Raw genomic sequence first — 16,190 nt, 5'->3', positions numbered from 1 at the left:
GCTTGAGTCTTATAGATTTGATAGAATTTGTTGATCTTTATTGGTTGGCCATTAGCATTGCTCTCAGTATTAATGTAATGATTTTATGATTTGCTTGTTTTAATTCTGGTCCTGTGTTTGACCTTCTGGTCTTAATTTGATGCCCCATGTGAAGCACTTTGTATTGTGACTTTAGAAAAGTGCCCAATAAAAAAAGATAAAAATAGTAATAATATATTTATCTATTAATAAATCACATCTGTGTAGTTTAGTGATGATTTGATGTGTTTCTGGTTTGTTCTTTTGTCTCTTTAGTTGTGAGCTCTCTGCTGTTCTGCTCAACAAACCAAGGTCAGTAAACTTCTCGTCTGATGATAAGTAAAAGTTAGATTTCCTCAAAGATGATAGATAACTCACTGTGTGATCAACATGAAACTCTCCTGGTTAAATCATCAGATGAACAACTGTGTTAGAAAATATCCAACCAACATTATGTTAGCTGTTTAAAAATGCATGATTCGCAATGTTCAGCTTCAGTATTTGTATTTTCATGAATCAGTAACTTTTGTGACTTGTTTCCTCTGAATGATCAAAATAAAAATAAAAAATAGTTCTCAGTTATGTGGCCAGCAGAGGCATTCCTGTGCACACATACTGTAAATGTACTCTGATCATTTAAATACAAATTTTAAATCAACTCATTAAGAAATATGTCAGACAGATGAAACCTTAAATCATAAACAGGAAAGAAGGAACATCAACAATTACTCAAAACCATGCTTTAAAATGTTTAAGTCCATGAAATCATATCACATGACTTGTAAATGGTGACATCGTCTTTCACTACTGGTGGTATCGTGTTTGAACTGAATGAACTGATACTAATAGGGATTGTGTGTGTATTTAAAGCCTGATACAAACCAGGTTTGGTTGCATATCAGCTGACACATTATGTGTCCACATGACATTATCTGTTAAACCCTATTGATTAAATCATGATAAAGTCCAGAAGAGATTTACACTGAATCACATTTAAGTGTCTCATTTAGCCAATCACACAACTGATAACAGTCTGTCTGGTTGTTTAGATACAACAATAGCAGTTTAGCTAGGTAGCTAATAATGTATTCATCTGCATAAAGTAAAACTGGCATCTTCACAGACTCTCACATCACTCCCTCATCCATTAATGCTCTCACTTACAGATCAGTGCTTGTTTTTCCACATCTGGTTAAAATGTGTTAGACTTCCCCTCCATCTTAAATGCATAAAGGTTTATTAATTAACATTAAACAACTATCTGACACATACAGTGGTTGAGTATAAATATGGTGACACCTTCTGGTCATGCTTCACTGCAGCATTGAGAAACATTAACTGTATAACAGGATTCATGTTGTTGACCTACTGAGTGTTTCTGTGTTACATTAAATGACTCCTCATGTTGTTTCCTAAATATAATAAATCTCCTCTCAGCCTCTCTGACTGTGAGTCCCAGCAGATCTCAGATGTTTAAAGGAGAGTCTGTCTCTCTGAGCTGTGAGGAGGACGACAGCTCTGCTGGATGGAAGCTGAGGAGGAACACAACCAGAGACACCAGGAAGGAGTGTGGAGACGGCTGGGGAATGCAAGTTAGTTCCACCTGTGTCATCAGTGTAACATTCCCCTCACACAGTGGAGTTTACTGGTGTGAGTCCAGAGAGGGAGCAACCAGTAACAGCATCAACATCACTGTCACTGGTAAGATCAGACTGTGGAGTTAGTATTGATGAAGCTGAGTGTAAATGATGAAATGCTGTAGTTTGTCTCTGTGTTGAGGTGGACCAGTGATCCTGCAGAGTCCTGTCCTCCCTGTGATGGAGGGAGATGATGTCACTCTGCACTGTAAAACAAAGACTTACAACCTCCCAGCTGGTTTCTATAAAGATGGCTCCCTCATCAGGACTGAGCCTGCAGGTCACATGACCATCCACCATGTTTCCAAGTCTGATGAAGGCCTCTACAAGTGTAACATCAGCAGTCATGGAGAGTCTCCATCCAGCTGGATCTCTGTCACAGGTGAGGAAGTTAAAGCTTCAGCAGTGATTCATAGTGAGAGAACATTTCTAACTCTACTAACACTGACTAATGAAACTGGGACATTTATCAGCATTTAACCCAAAATGTAACATGTGATCATTTTACCCAAACATAGCTTAATGTCTAATAAACTGAACCAGTCTCAGTAATCTGATTACTTTCTAATAAACTGAACCAGTCTCAGTAATCTGATTACTTTCTGAACACTGAAATGAGTCAATATTTAAATGTTTTTTTAATTGTTATTTTTGTTTATTTTAGAGAAATCCACCACATCTCCATCTCCACCCCTCTCTACTTCTACTCCCACCTCTCCTCCTCTCTTTGTGTTGTGGTCTGTTCCACCTGTCTGTGGTCTGGTTCTACTGGTTCTACTGGTTCTACTGGTGAGACGATGTGTTCAGAGGAAACCTGAAGGTCAGACAAAGATGTTTAAATTTCAAAGTGATTGAACTTTTAGGTTACTTTTTAGGTTACGTTAGGATGATTCATCACATGTTCAAGTTATGTTTAACACACTTTTTACTACTTATTTATTAAGTTATAATTTCTGTTGATTTGCATGTGTAGTTTTCATAAATTAAATGTCCATTAATATTCTTATATTATAAATTATATTTCTGATGATCTCACTGATGACATCATATACAGTGACATCAAAATATCTCATCAGCAGCCAATCAGACGGAGTGGAGGCAATGTGTTTTAGATGTGACGTTAGTAGAGTTAAACTTGCATCTTTGTGAGGACCTCTCTGGGTTTACAGAGTGGGGACATTTAGGATTATGGGGACATTGGGGAAGTTAACATTTTTTGCATTTATATCAACATTTACTAAGTTTTCCTGATGCATTTATTCATAAGAGCAGCAGAACAGTTTGGTTTCTTCTGGTTGATGACAGAGTGTGATGTGCTCTCAGGGTGTTTTACACTTTGTGGTGAATCAGTTAACAGAAGCTAGCAGCTTTGGTCGTCCAGCTTCCTGTTTCTCATGATGACAGTTTGTCCTGCACCTGATCTATATGCTTTTCAATGTATTGTAATGTATATTTTAATATATCTGAACATGAGGATTTTTATATGAAACTATATTACTTTAGTGTATTTAATTCAACATTATTATTGACAGGTTTATGGACTGGGATTAATACTTACGTACAATTAACTTCAGTGTTTTAACTTCAACTTTATCTCACTTCCTGTTGATAAATACTTTTTAATATTTCAGCTGTATGTGTCACCAACATCTTTTTTCACATTTTATGTATAAATACATTTATAAACACATTTTAAAGTTACACATGTTCATTATCTTATCTTATCTTATGGTCAGCAACTCTGTGGGAGTTCGTTTTCTGAACTTGACACTTGTTTGTTTCACAGCAGCAGAGGTGTTAAAAAGATACGTGTGAAAAATAACACTAACATACTTACACCTATTTCTCCAGCTATTAACTGATGCTTGCTGCTAAAATTGATAATATTTCCATTATGTTTTGTTCAGTCAAAGCATTAGTATTGGTATTAACATTAGCAGAGGTTATATTATGGCTCTGTTCTGTGGCAGCAACAAAGACTCCAGATACAGAACAAACCAGCAATGACAACAAAACATATATTGTTTAAGTCAGACACAGCATGTGAGGTGGAGCTGGGCTGCAGAGGAAGCCTCTGCATGAGGAAGGCTCAGCAGACTGAAGCAGCTGGAAATAAGTCTCGCTGTGTGAGATTCCCAATTGGATGCATAGAAAGTCAGTTGATGTGGCTGACTGAGATCAGCAGCTCTCAGCTGATGATGCTCAGTTGGTGAGCTGAGCTGGAGCTTGCTGACCTAATGCAACACTGTACAAAAATAGTAACATTATTGATTGTAGTAAAGGCTTATATAATCTGGCTGCTATTTGTATGACTACCACCCTAATAGTAATAGATACTGTATATCACCTGTAGTAATTTAATTAATGTGTTTTATCTTTCAGATTGTTATTCAGCTGTAGTTTACTCAGCAGTGAAAACAACAGAAGACGCCAGTGATGGACAAAGAGTCATCAAATCAAACAGGAAGAGAGGTAAAGCTGCTCTTATTTGTGGACCAATGCACCAGTTTTTGTAGCATCTTAAGCCACTGATATACTTGCTTTTTACCAACACACACCTGATGATACCATCTGTTTTACTGTCAGTAATGTATTTTGATGTATTTTATCTTCCAGACTGTTATTCAGTTGTAGTTTACTCAGCAGTGAAAACAACAGAAGACGTCAGTGATGGACAAAGAGTCGTCAAATCTAACAGGACCAGAGGTACAGCTCTTTGTGGACCAATGCAATCTGGTTTTTGTTATCATAGCCATTTGTTGCATCTTAAGACAATGATATACTTGATTTTTTATCAATGCATATGTTACTACTCGGGGGCAGATTGGGTCCGAATTATTCCTTGTCCGTCCGTCCATCTGTCTTCTTGTCACTTATCCGGGGTCGGGTCGCGGCAACAGCAACCTAAGCAGGGAAGCCCAGACTTCCCTCTCCCCAGCCACCTCGTCCCCTTCCTGGGGGATCCCGAGGCGTTCCCAGGCCAGCCGAGAGACATAGTCTCTCCAGTGTGTCCTGGGTCTCCTACTGGTGGGACGGGCCCTGAACACCTCACCAGGGAGGCGTCCGGGAGGCATCCAGACTAGATGCCCGAGCCTCCTCATCTGGCTCCTCTCAACGCGGAGGAGCAGCGGGTCTACTCCGAGCTCCTTCCGGATGACCGAGCTTCTCATCCTATCTCTAAGGGAGAGCCCAGCCAGCCTACGGAGGAAGCTCATTTCGGCCGCTTGTACCCGCCATCTTGTTCTTTGGGTCACTACCCAAAGCTCATGACCAGAGGTGAGGGTAGGAACCAAGATCCACTGGTAAATCGAGAGCTTGGCTTTTCGGCTCAGCTCTCTCTTCACCACGACGGATCTGTGCAGAGTCCGCATTACTGCAGACGCCGCACCGATCCGCCTGTCGATCTCACGCTCCATCCTTCCCTCACTTGTGAACAAGACCCCGAGGTACTTGAACTCCTCCACTTGGGGCAGGATCTCATCCCCGACCCGAAGAGTGCACTCCACCCTTTTCCGGCTGAGAACCATGGACTCGGATTTGGAGGTGCTGATTCTCATCCCGGCCACTTCACACTCGGCTGCGAACTGATCCAGTGAGAGTTGGAGGTCACGGTCTGATGAAGCCAACAGGACCACATCATCCGCAAAAAGCAGTGACCCAATCCTGAGGTCACCAAACCGGACCCCCTCCACACCCTGGCTGCGCCTAGAAATCCTGTCCATAAAGATTATGAACAGGATCTGTGACAAAGGGCAGCCCTGGTGGAGTCCAACCCTCACTGGAAACAAGTCCGACTTATTACCGGCGATGCGGACCAAGCTCTGACACCGGTCATACAGGGAACGGACGGCCCATATCAGGGGGTCCGATACCCCGTACTCCAGGAGAACCCCCTACAGGACTCCTCAAGGGATACGGTCGAATGCCTTCTCCAAGTCCACAAAACACATGTAGAGTGGTTGGGCAAACTCCTCCTGAGATGCCGGATGGTCCAGAACCTCTTCGAAGCCGTCTGGAAGTTGTTCTCCATAGCCTCACTGAACTCCTCCCATGTCCGGGTTTTTGGCTCAGCGACCGCTGTAGCTGCGCTGCGCTTGGCCTGCCGGTACCTGCCAGCTGCCTCCGGAGTCCCACAGGCCAATAAGGTCCTATAGGACTCCTTCTTCAGCTTGACGGCATCCCTCACCGCCGGTGTATTGCCGCCATGACAGGTACTGATCACCAATATGAAGAAGTGTAATGGTAGCCAGCAGGTAAAGTGCTAAACCTCACTATCCACTGGCTGCCATTACACCAGCAACACTTCCAGCATGAGGTAGCCATGATGCAAACGGGCAGTTAAAAGCAAGTATATCAGGAACTTTATCAGTTCCTGGTAGCTGAGTCAACAAAACCAGCAAGAAAACCAACATTTTTACACATAACTGTTAACTAATAATGATGTTTTAACATGTGACTTACATGGATGTAAGGTCCACTGTAAGGTCTAGTTAGGTTTATAGAAATCATGATTTCAGTTAAATATCGTGTGTTACTGTTACGGATAGGTTTTGTTTTTTTTTCTTTCTTTTCTGCCTTATTGTTTGTATATAGCTGACTGTTAAACCTGAGTGGCTGCAGCTATGCGTGTTATTGGTTGTCTGCTGTGAGACGTCACTTTCTGCCCATTTGTTTGGTGGGAGTGACTGATTCATAAATTTGGCCACAGCTGATCAGCACAGGGATCATAAACATCATGATACACCTGCTCAGAGGAAGGTGCCGTTCCTCAGCTCAGGCATCGTAACCGAGTTTCCTACTGAAGTACAGCTAAATTGTAGTGTGCCCAATGCAAGTATGGACCGAGTAGCTGCCAAGTCCAGAAATGTGAGCAGATTGTCAGAACGAAAGTGGAGAAAACCGTCACACAGCTGACTCCGTCCTGTGACCATACACCTCTCTCCATCATACCAACAAAACCTGAACTGTACCTGAACATGCCATGGCTGCTTTTTACTTTAATTCAGTTTCAAATTCAGTCTGCCAGGTTGTTCTGTCTCCAAAAAATGTTAATTTTATATTATCCTGCCAGACAATTAGTATTTCAGCACCAACAGAGTGTAATTTATTTTAACCCTTACAGAATCTTGTCCCAACAACCTCCTCATTTTAAACCTTTAATAAAATGTATGATTTAGTTGCTTTAAAAACTATGCATATAGAACCACAACAACAATTTCCTCATTTTGATTTCACTGTAGTGCGTCCTGATTTGAACTTTAGTTAGTCTATTTTGTGCCTTGTGGTCAAAGTGTTGCTTCCTGTGTCAGTTAAATACTTTCCAGTAACGTTTGTTTTTCAAGGAGGTGGTGTTAGGAAGCTGCCATTTGTGATATACCGTACCGTACCTGCATTAACTTTTTTTTGCCATAAGAGTAGTATTAATATTTATATATACTGGTGGCTGAGTAGTATAGTAGAGTAGTACTAATATTTATATTACATGTGCAACATCACTACTCACAGTACATATAGACACTAACAGCACTGGTTAATATGAATATGTTTTATTTTACAGATCGTGATCCAGCTGCAGCTCACTCAGTAGTGAGAAGAGCAGAGAGACGAAAGGTACAGCTGCTCTTCTGTCTTAACACAATCATGACACTAATATCAATCTTCTCATCTCATTCTCCAAAACAAAGAAAGAAAACATATTTCCTGAAATGCAGGACTTTTCCTTTAAAGTTATAAGCATGTTAGGAATATACGATCAGAACAAACCAGTTATGGTTTTGGGTTAAAGACACAAAGTTGTTTTTGCTTCATGAATTCAGGTCCAGAGTTCACATCTCATCACAGACCTGCAGTGAAACTTTGTCTTTACATGAACTGTCACCAAGATCTTCCTTGACCTCAACCCAACTGTAGTTACCATCAGTAGATGTTGGAAAAGACTTGTTTTTTCTACAACTGTGTCTCATATTGTTTGAACTGTGTGTGTTCAGTGTCTCCATTAGAGCCAGAGGTTGTCTACTCTTCACTGAGGTAGACCTCCACACTCCACACCTTCACACCAGTCCAACCACTGACGTCCAGCTGGCCTGTTACTGGTCTCCAGTGACAGCAACATAATGATGTTGATTTGTGTTCATTGTCCTCATTAACTTTACTTTTATTTTAAGTATAACGTATATGTGTTTGGAGCGTGTTGCTGTTAGCACAGGAAACACAGCAGCAGAAAATTCAGTCTGTAAAATGTCTCCTGGTTTATTTTAGAAGCTTTTTAATGTCCATGTAATGTAACCCTTATTTTAACTGTTGATTGTTGTCATTTCCATTCAGTTAGTAGATCTATAATAATCAGCCATGTTACAGCAGCTGATCAAATCAATGAGTGTGTTTATATCCACATTAATCTTGGGTCTGTATATCGAATATACTGAATATGATCTTTTTATTATCTAGTAATTTATCATTATCGTTTTCTATTTCAGTGCACTGATGTAATTGATCATTGTAAAAATAAAAGTGCTAAGTATGTTGTAGATCATCAGCTGATATATCAAAATAAGAATTTTTAAAACTCTCTACTATTGTTAACAGCATCAGTCCCAAAAAAACAGTAGCGCTCAAGCTCTAATTTTGGACTTTGATGAAAGATAAAAGCAAAAATTCTTTACTTCTAATCACATATTTCAGAATAAAAATATTGATCAAACTAGTGAATGAATATGATGTAATAAATGTAGGTCAGGCAGTATGATATCCTTGTATTTTATAGTTACAGAATATAATGCAACAGGTAATAACAATAATAATAACAAGAAAACCCTCCAATGCTGGAGTCACACAGTGAAGGAAGGAAGGAAGGAAGGAAGGAAAGGAGGAGTCCAGTCTGACAGTCACACAGTGTGGAAACAAAGCTCCAGTTTAACTTTAGGATCTAAACCACTGATGTAGATCAGAAAAGTCTCTCTGGTTAAACTGGGCTGAGCAGCTGAGCAGCTCACACTTTATCATGTAATGAACCATTAACACACATTAATGGTCCATTACTTCCTGTGTGGATGTCTGATCACTAATGATGCTGCTGGACTGTGTTCCAGTAAGAAGTAAGAAGAGGAAACACACTCTCACACTGCAGGCTGCTACCTGTTACTACTTCCTGTTTGTGAAGATAAACAGTCAATCCTGTTGTGAAAGGTTCATTAAAGTAAATCATCAGTGTTTCTAATTCTTCTCATCCAGTCACAAAGCTGCAGGTCAGTGTTGAAGAAAGATGTGGCAGCAAAACAAGCTGTGACCATAAACACTGCTGTGTTAGTAAAAACACACAGCAGAAACACAATTCAGACAGAGAGAGTACAGGAGGTGCTGCTTTGAGAAAAGCCTATACAAAGCACATCTACCTCCTGCTCCACTATTTTGTTTATTGTAGTTGCTGTGATAGGCCCAGACAGGTGTCCTGAGCATGAAACTTTGCACATTTGGTTTAAAGGGGACATACCATGGTCATATATGCATTGTTGAACACCTTACTAACACACTTTGTGTAGGTTTTTCCTTTAATGGTCACCAGTCTATCATCTGCTGTTGTTTAGACAGACACTCCTGTGCTGCCACCTGCTGGCTGTAATTAGTATCACACATTCTGATAGCAGCAAGACATCATGGAGGCACTGAACTGAACATCAGGAGCAGCTTAACAAAGTATTTTATGATTAAATTCAACAGTTCTGATGTCAAACTACAGTTTAAATCCTTCAAACCTTTAAAATATGAACAGTTAATAAGACCACAGAGAAGACCAAGAGCAGTCACAAGAGGGACTGTTTATCAAGTCACTTTATCAAGATTTAATTTTTTCAGGCGAGAAAGCAACTATGTAGATGTATGGAGGTCAGTTTATCAAAATAATGCCTGTCTGTAAATCTGCTGCAACGTTTTCGGACATGTTAAAAGCCTTGCCAGTATTTTGGTTTAACTGGTGACTTTCCCACATTATAATATATGTTACGAGAGACGAATGAACACAATTTAACTTATAAATACTTAGTATTACTTAGATACTAGACACAGAGGAGTATGTATTTAAAACGGATTAAACCACAATTAGGAGAACACCTAAAGGAAAGGGCTAGCAGATGGGGTTGCAGGATGTACAGGGGTGCATCTAGCTGTGCTACCATTTACTCACCAGTGATGTCACAGCAAACTAAACACACTCACACAGAAAATAGGTGAGATACCCATGAATCCCAGTGTCTTTAAAAACAGCAAACAGTGAAAGGACCTCACCCAGGATGACTAGTCTCCCCCAGCAGACTACAGAGGTAGATTAAAAAAAAACAGTCTGTCTCAGACTCTACAATGTTCATAAGAGGAGACAATTATAACTATACTGTGAGGCAGTAGCAGGTGGTAACCTACAAATGAGACACCAGGTTACCACCTGCATACATAGTAAACTCAGAGTTGTCTGGGTCCAACTTACCGCCATGGTAGTGAAAGGGTCTATGGGCGAAGGAGGAACCGAAGGAAGCTAAACAAAAAATAATAACCAGTGTTAGCCATCTGAAAATATAACTTCTGTTAATCAAATGTCAGCCTGCCTACCTCTGACCAAGGCACATGGTAGCAGCAAGAGAGGAAGAACAAGAGCCACCAGGTGTCTATGATGATCTAGCTCTGATTAGGGGTCAAACCTGGAGCTGCATACTCTACCTATAGTGTATCTGCACTCACCACATTAGCAACAGCAAAGCATTCATGAACCAACAGAGAGAATGGATACACTTTGGAGAAAAGTCATCATGATGATATCTTTAAATAACAGTACAACAGTAATTACTGATTGGTGCTACAACCAATCAGAAGGTGACTGAACAAAATATAAGTTTGATTGCAAAATGCATGTTTGCCTCAGCATACAGCTAAACTCTGTCATCACTGATGGACTGAACAGTAAAGTTTATGTTTCTATGTGTTAAAATGTACTTTAAAGTTTGCCTCCACTGAAAAAACAGTGTTTCAATAACAGTAGATAAAACATCATGTTATTGAATTCAATTCAAATCACTTTATTAGTCTACGAGGGGCAATTTAAAAAGGGGCATGACAGTAGCTAAACAAAGAAACACAATCAACAGAATCAAAGTCAATGAAACATCATATTAGCAGTAATCTGTGAGATGTTGGAGCCAGCAGACTTTAGTAACTTCATGTGTTTGCTGCTGATGTCTAATGTTGCTGTCATCACTTATACAGATAATTATATAATAAAGTTACTTTTACTAATTCAGCAACTTTTATTTAGAATACATAAACAGTTAACTTAAGCTGTTATGTGACTGCTAATAATATACTATATATAAGTTTCCTGCAGAGTAAACCACACAGCAGCATGCTCTTCTACAAAGGCAGGAAGTCGTGTTTAACTGCAGTGAACAAACGAAGTCATTCTCACATCACCGAGAGGCCGAATGGACCAAACATCTCTTCTGAGGCTCTGTGAGTAAAATCTGTATAATTATAATTATAACATGTCAGCTGAGTTATACACGATACATGCTGATAAATGGTTTTAAATTAATTTAAACATCTGCCAGAGCTGCTGACCCTGGATGGCTGAGTTCACTGATTGACTGTCTTTTGCTGGTTCCCTCTCAGAACACAGTAATCCAGTTGCAAAGAATCTTAGCATTTACATTTCTGAGCAGCACACAACAAAACCTGTGGAATCTTGTTTTTTAATCACTTTAGAAATACCTGAAATATATCCAAACTATGTTCTAATATATCTTTCAAAGACACAGAGACCATTTTGATTAATGCGACAGTCTCTTCATCAGCTTCAGCAAGACATGTGTTACATGGCTGCAAACAGAACAGGAAGAGCCCCAAAACAGTGAAATGGGCTGCCTGAGGAGATCAACAGTTTCAGCGACTTCTTTTAAGTTTCCTCTTAAAACATACTTTTATCAAGTAGCTTTTCAAGTTGTCATTTGATTTTATTGACTGCCTGGACTACTTCATAGATTTTGATGGATTTGATAAATCTTACTAATCGCTATGCTGATGCCACTATAGTTTGTTTTACTGACTGCTCTGATGCTTGAGTCTTATAGATTTGATAGAATCTGTTGATCTTTACTGATTGGCCATTAGCATTGCTCTCAGTATTAATGTAATGATTTTATGATTTGCTTGTTTTAATTCTGGTCCTGTGTTTGACCTTCTGGTCTTAATTTGATGCCCCATGTGAAGCACTTTGTATTGTGACTTCAGAAAAGTGCTCAATAAAAAAAGCTAAATATAGTAATAATATATTTATCTATTAATATATCACATCTGTGTAAGTTTAGTGATGATTTGATGTGTTTCTGGTTTGTTCTTTTGTCTCTTTAGTTGTGAGCTCTCTGCTGTTCTGCTCAACAAACCAAGGTCAGTAAACTTCTCGTCTATGATAAGTAAAAGTTAGATTTCCCCAAAGATGATAGATAACTCACTGTGTGATCAACATGAAACTCTCCTGGTTAAATCATGAGATGAACAACTGTTTTAGAAAATATCCGACCAACATTATGTTAGCTGTTTAAAAATGCATGATTCGCAATGTGCCTCTCTGCAATAACAGTGGTCGCCCACCTCTTGGCCCAATTGTTGAAAAACACACGCGAAACTGCCCTCTTGGGCGGCAAAAACCTGCAGTAAAGTGCGCTCTTCAGCGATGAGAATGTGCTGTATGTGCCCTTTTTTTCTTTTCGCCCCCGCCCTTCAAAAAGTCTGTGCACGCCACTGCATTTAAGTGTCTCATTAGGTTGTTTAGTAACAACAATAGAGTAAAGAGATAAAGTAAAACTGGCATCTTCAATCTTAAATCATCATTATCATCTTAAATGCCTCATGGAAGATTCGTTAATTCATTAACATTGAACAACTATTAAAGTGGTTGAGTGTAAATATGGTGACACCTTCATGCTTCACTGCAGCATTGAGAAACATTAACTGTATAACAGGATTCATGTTGTTGACCTACTGAGTGTTTCTGTGTTACATTAAATGACTCCTCATGTTTTTTCCTAAATATAATAAATCTCCTCTCAGCCTCTCTGACTGTGAGTCCCAGCAGAACTCAGATGTTTAAAGGAGAAGCTGTCTCTATGAGCTGTGAGGAGGACGACAGCTCTGCTGGATGGAAGCTGAGGAGGAACACAACCAGAGAAACCAGGAAGGAGTGTGGAGACGGCTGGGGAATGCAAGTTAATTCCTTCTGTATCATCAGTGTAGCATTCCCCTCAGACAGTGGAGTTTACTGGTGTGAGTCCAGAGAGGGAGCAACCAGTAACAGCATCAGCATCACTGTCACTGGTAAGATCAGACTGTGGAGTTAGTATTGATGAAGCTGAGTGTAAATGATGAAATGCTGTAGTTTGTCTCTGTGTTGAGGTGGACCAGTGATCCTGCAGAGTCCTGTCCTCCCTGTGATGGAGGGAGATGATGTCACTCTGCACTGTAAAACAAAGACCTCCAACCTCACAGCTGGTTTCTATAAAGATGGCTCCCTCATCAGGACTGAGCCTGCAGGTCACATGACCATCCACCATGTTTCCAAGTCTGATGAAGGCCTCTACAAGTGTAACATCAGAAGTCATGGAGAGTCTCCATCCAGCTGGATCTCTGTCACAGGTGAGGAAGTTAAAGCTTCAGCAGTGATTCATAGTGAGAGAACATTTCTAACTCTACTAACACTGACTAATGAAACTGGGACATTTATCAGCATTTAACCCAAAATTTAACATGTGATCAATTTACCCAAACAAAGCTTAATGTCTAACTAGAACATTCCAGGGAAGTTTTGAGTGCCACGGGGCTACTGCCGGGATGAATAGACGATTTATTTTTTCCTTATGAATGTCCTTTATTCTCAACTTACCATCCCTGAGAATATTAAGTGAATGTTAATCATATTTAAGCATAAACAATATTTATTTAAACTTATTAATTAAAGTTTACTTCATTTTTTCCACAGACAGGAACATCACTGTTATGAAATTATTATTATTATTATTATTATTATTATTAAGTAAATCTTCAAATCATTTAGAGAGTAGATTTTATTATACTTTTTATTTTAAATGACTTTGTTGTATGAAATTATATTATGTACATTTTGTTCATCTTCTATTGATAAATGTTGAATCTTTTTATACACCACAAATCATATAACTATAATACAAAACAATAAAACTATTTATTTTGTCCTCAGTAAACATGAATTAATCACTCCATTCAAATGAATTAGCTCAGTTAACTGGCAAAACAGACAGACAGGTAGAATTAGCCAATCACAAAAAGTAGCTCAGTTTCTGCCCAGCGACAGGTTGCTAAGGGCAGCCAAGGCCCTACGGTTGCTAAGGGCAGCTAAGGCCCTAGGGTTGCTAAGGGCAGCTAAGGCCCTACGGTTGCTAAGGGCAGCTAAGGCCCTACAGTTGCTAAGGGCAGCTAAGGCCCTGGGGTTGCTACGGCGATTTGAGAATCTGCTTGTAAAAACTTCTCAAAATTCTGAAGAATTTGGCTTCTGACAAGGTCCTGAACAATTGCAAACTGTGAGAAAACCGTAACTCCTGTCCAAAAGCCGAAAACACCGTGAGAGACACAGAAGCCGGCAGATTCTGACAGTGTTTATTTTATTCAGATATTCCTTAAAATGAGCGAGTAAGCTCAGTGTGAATACAGAGTGAGATAATTTTGGAAAAAAAAGAAAATTAGGGTCAGTGGGGAGCGAGACAGGTATTGTCGCCGGTCTCGGCTCCCCCGTTTAAATTTTGTGCAGACCCCGCCTGTCAACGTTACATTTTATGAATCCCAACACCTATGTCTACATTTTGACAAAAATTTATTTGTCTCCTTTCTACGGTTTGGCCGTGAGCTCGAGTTAAAAATAAAAATTTATTTTATTTTTTACTGCTTCTCACACAGAAGAAAAAGTGATTTCCACTCCTCGTTTGACTGCTCATAGTTTAAAAAGTTTACATGTTATGTAAAAACACTTTGGTGTTTTGGAGAGAGCACAAGTTTTCCTCCGTTTTAAAGTTTAAATCACATTACTACCTGCACATATGAGAGAGCTAGGTGACTCTGAAAAAAGGTGAAAAAAGTTGGAATTTTGAATTTTTAAAAAATTTCCCATTCATTTTCAGTGGAGAAATCTCCCGTTGTTTTGGGAATAACTTTGGGAAAAATTGGAATTTCAACACCAAAAGTCATAGCACCCCTCCCCCAATCGAGCCGCACGTTTTGATATATATATTGTCTGGGTTTTCTCAAAGCTGAGGGAGGAGTTACGCGCCGAAAAACGGCGGGAGAAGCGGAATAAGTATGGAGAAGATTAATAGTGCCTCGGAGCTGAGCACCTGTGGCACTAATAAACTGAACCAGTCTCAGTAATCTGATTACTTTCTGAACACTGAAATGAGTCAATATTTAAATGTGCTTTTAATCATTATTTTTGTTTATTTTAGAGAAACCCACCACATCTCAATCTACACCCCTCTCTACTTCTACTCCCACCTCTACTTCTCCTCCTTCATCCTCCTCTCCTCCTTTCTTTGTGCTGTGGTCTGTTCCACCTGTCTGTGGTCTGGTTCTACTGGTTCTACTGGTGAGACGATGTGTTCACAGGAAACCTGAAGGTCAGACACGTTTAAATTTCACAGTAATTTAACTTGTTGGTCTCTCTTTCAGATTTTTCTATCAAATTTAGGATCATTTATAACATTTCAAAGTTGTGATTTACCCACATTTACCACAGTTCATAATGACATTTTATTGTTTATTAAAATATAATTTCTGTTGATTTGCATGTTTAGTTTTCATAAATGAAATGTCATTAATATTCCTATATTGTAAATTACATTTCTGATCATTTTGGTTCCTTTCAGCTGCTGCATTAGGAGAAGATGACATCACTGATTTCATCACATACAGTGACATCAAAACTGGCTTCAGCCGTCAGCAGCCAATCAGACGGAGTGGAGGTAATGTGTTGTAGATGTGATGTCAGTAGAGTTAAACTTGTATCTTTGTGAGGACCTCTCACAAGATGAACATTTTTTGCATTTACATCAACAAGTTTTCCTGATGCATTTATTCATAAGAGCAACAGAACAGTTTGGTTTCTTCTGGTTGATGAACATCTGAAGCAGGTTGGCACCCTGCGTGGTAGCTCCTGTCATCAGTGTATGAAGGGTGAATGTGACATGTAGGGTAAAAGTGCTATGAGTGGTCAAAAAATGTGCATATTTTAATAAAACAGTTTTACGTTCATGTATTATTATATTATATTATTATTATAATCAAGTTCAAATCATCGTTATTATTGACAGGTTTATGTAATGTAATTATTTCTTACAGAAAGTTAACTTGTGTGCTGACTTTAAGATCAGCAGCCATCAGCTGATGAAGTTTTTGAGCTGAGCTTGTTGGCTGGCCTGACCTAACGCCAAGCTTCATTTCTTTTCCAAGGAAAAATGATACAGACGTAGATTACAT

At 39.4% G+C, this 16,190-nt stretch overlaps 2 protein-coding genes across 2 annotated transcripts; both read left to right on the top strand.

Annotated features, from left to right (window-relative positions):
* Window positions 1–1,315: 1,315 nt before the first annotated feature.
* Window positions 1,316–3,417, top strand: LOC128383683 (Fc receptor-like B). The gene is made up of 4 exons (XM_053343270.1): window positions 1,316–1,719; window positions 1,798–2,037; window positions 2,320–2,475; window positions 3,392–3,417. Exons 1-4 carry the CDS (start codon window positions 1,488–1,490, stop codon window positions 3,415–3,417), a joined length of 654 nt encoding a protein of 217 aa, XP_053199245.1. The 5' UTR covers window positions 1,316–1,487.
* Window positions 3,418–11,119: 7,702 nt separating this feature from the next.
* On the top strand, window positions 11,120–15,690 carry LOC128383682 (Fc receptor-like protein 5). Its single transcript, XM_053343269.1, has 6 exons — window positions 11,120–11,147; window positions 12,045–12,080; window positions 12,744–13,007; window positions 13,086–13,325; window positions 15,161–15,331; window positions 15,581–15,690. The coding sequence occupies exons 1-6, from the start codon at window positions 11,120–11,122 to the stop codon at window positions 15,688–15,690; spliced, it is 849 nt and encodes a 282-aa protein (XP_053199244.1).
* Window positions 15,691–16,190: the final 500 nt, after the last annotated feature.

Source organism: Scomber japonicus, chromosome 22, assembly GCF_027409825.1.
Source record: "Scomber japonicus isolate fScoJap1 chromosome 22, fScoJap1.pri, whole genome shotgun sequence".
Lineage (NCBI taxonomy): Eukaryota > Metazoa > Chordata > Actinopteri > Scombriformes > Scombridae > Scomber > Scomber japonicus.
This window is presented reverse-complemented; position numbering and strand designations above follow the sequence as displayed.

Excerpts from the sequence above, each read along its gene's own strand:
- LOC128383683 (XM_053343270.1), top strand. The coding sequence starts at position 1,488 with ATGTTTAAAGGAGAGTCTGTCTCTCTGAGCTGTGAGGAGGACGACAGC. Across the intron at positions 1,720-1,797 it reads CATCAACATCACTGTCACTG|GTGGACCAGTGATCCTGCAG; the intron begins GTAAGATCAGAC and ends CTCTGTGTTGAG. Across the intron at positions 2,476-3,391 it reads TGTTCAGAGGAAACCTGAAG|CAACTCTGTGGGAGTTCGTT; the intron begins GTCAGACAAAGA and ends TCTTATGGTCAG.
- LOC128383682 (XM_053343269.1), top strand. The coding sequence starts at position 11,120 with ATGGACCAAACATCTCTTCTGAGGCTCT. Across the intron at positions 13,326-15,160 it reads CAGCTGGATCTCTGTCACAG|AGAAACCCACCACATCTCAA; the intron begins GTGAGGAAGTTA and ends TGTTTATTTTAG. Across the intron at positions 15,332-15,580 it reads TGTTCACAGGAAACCTGAAG|CTGCTGCATTAGGAGAAGAT; the intron begins GTCAGACACGTT and ends GGTTCCTTTCAG.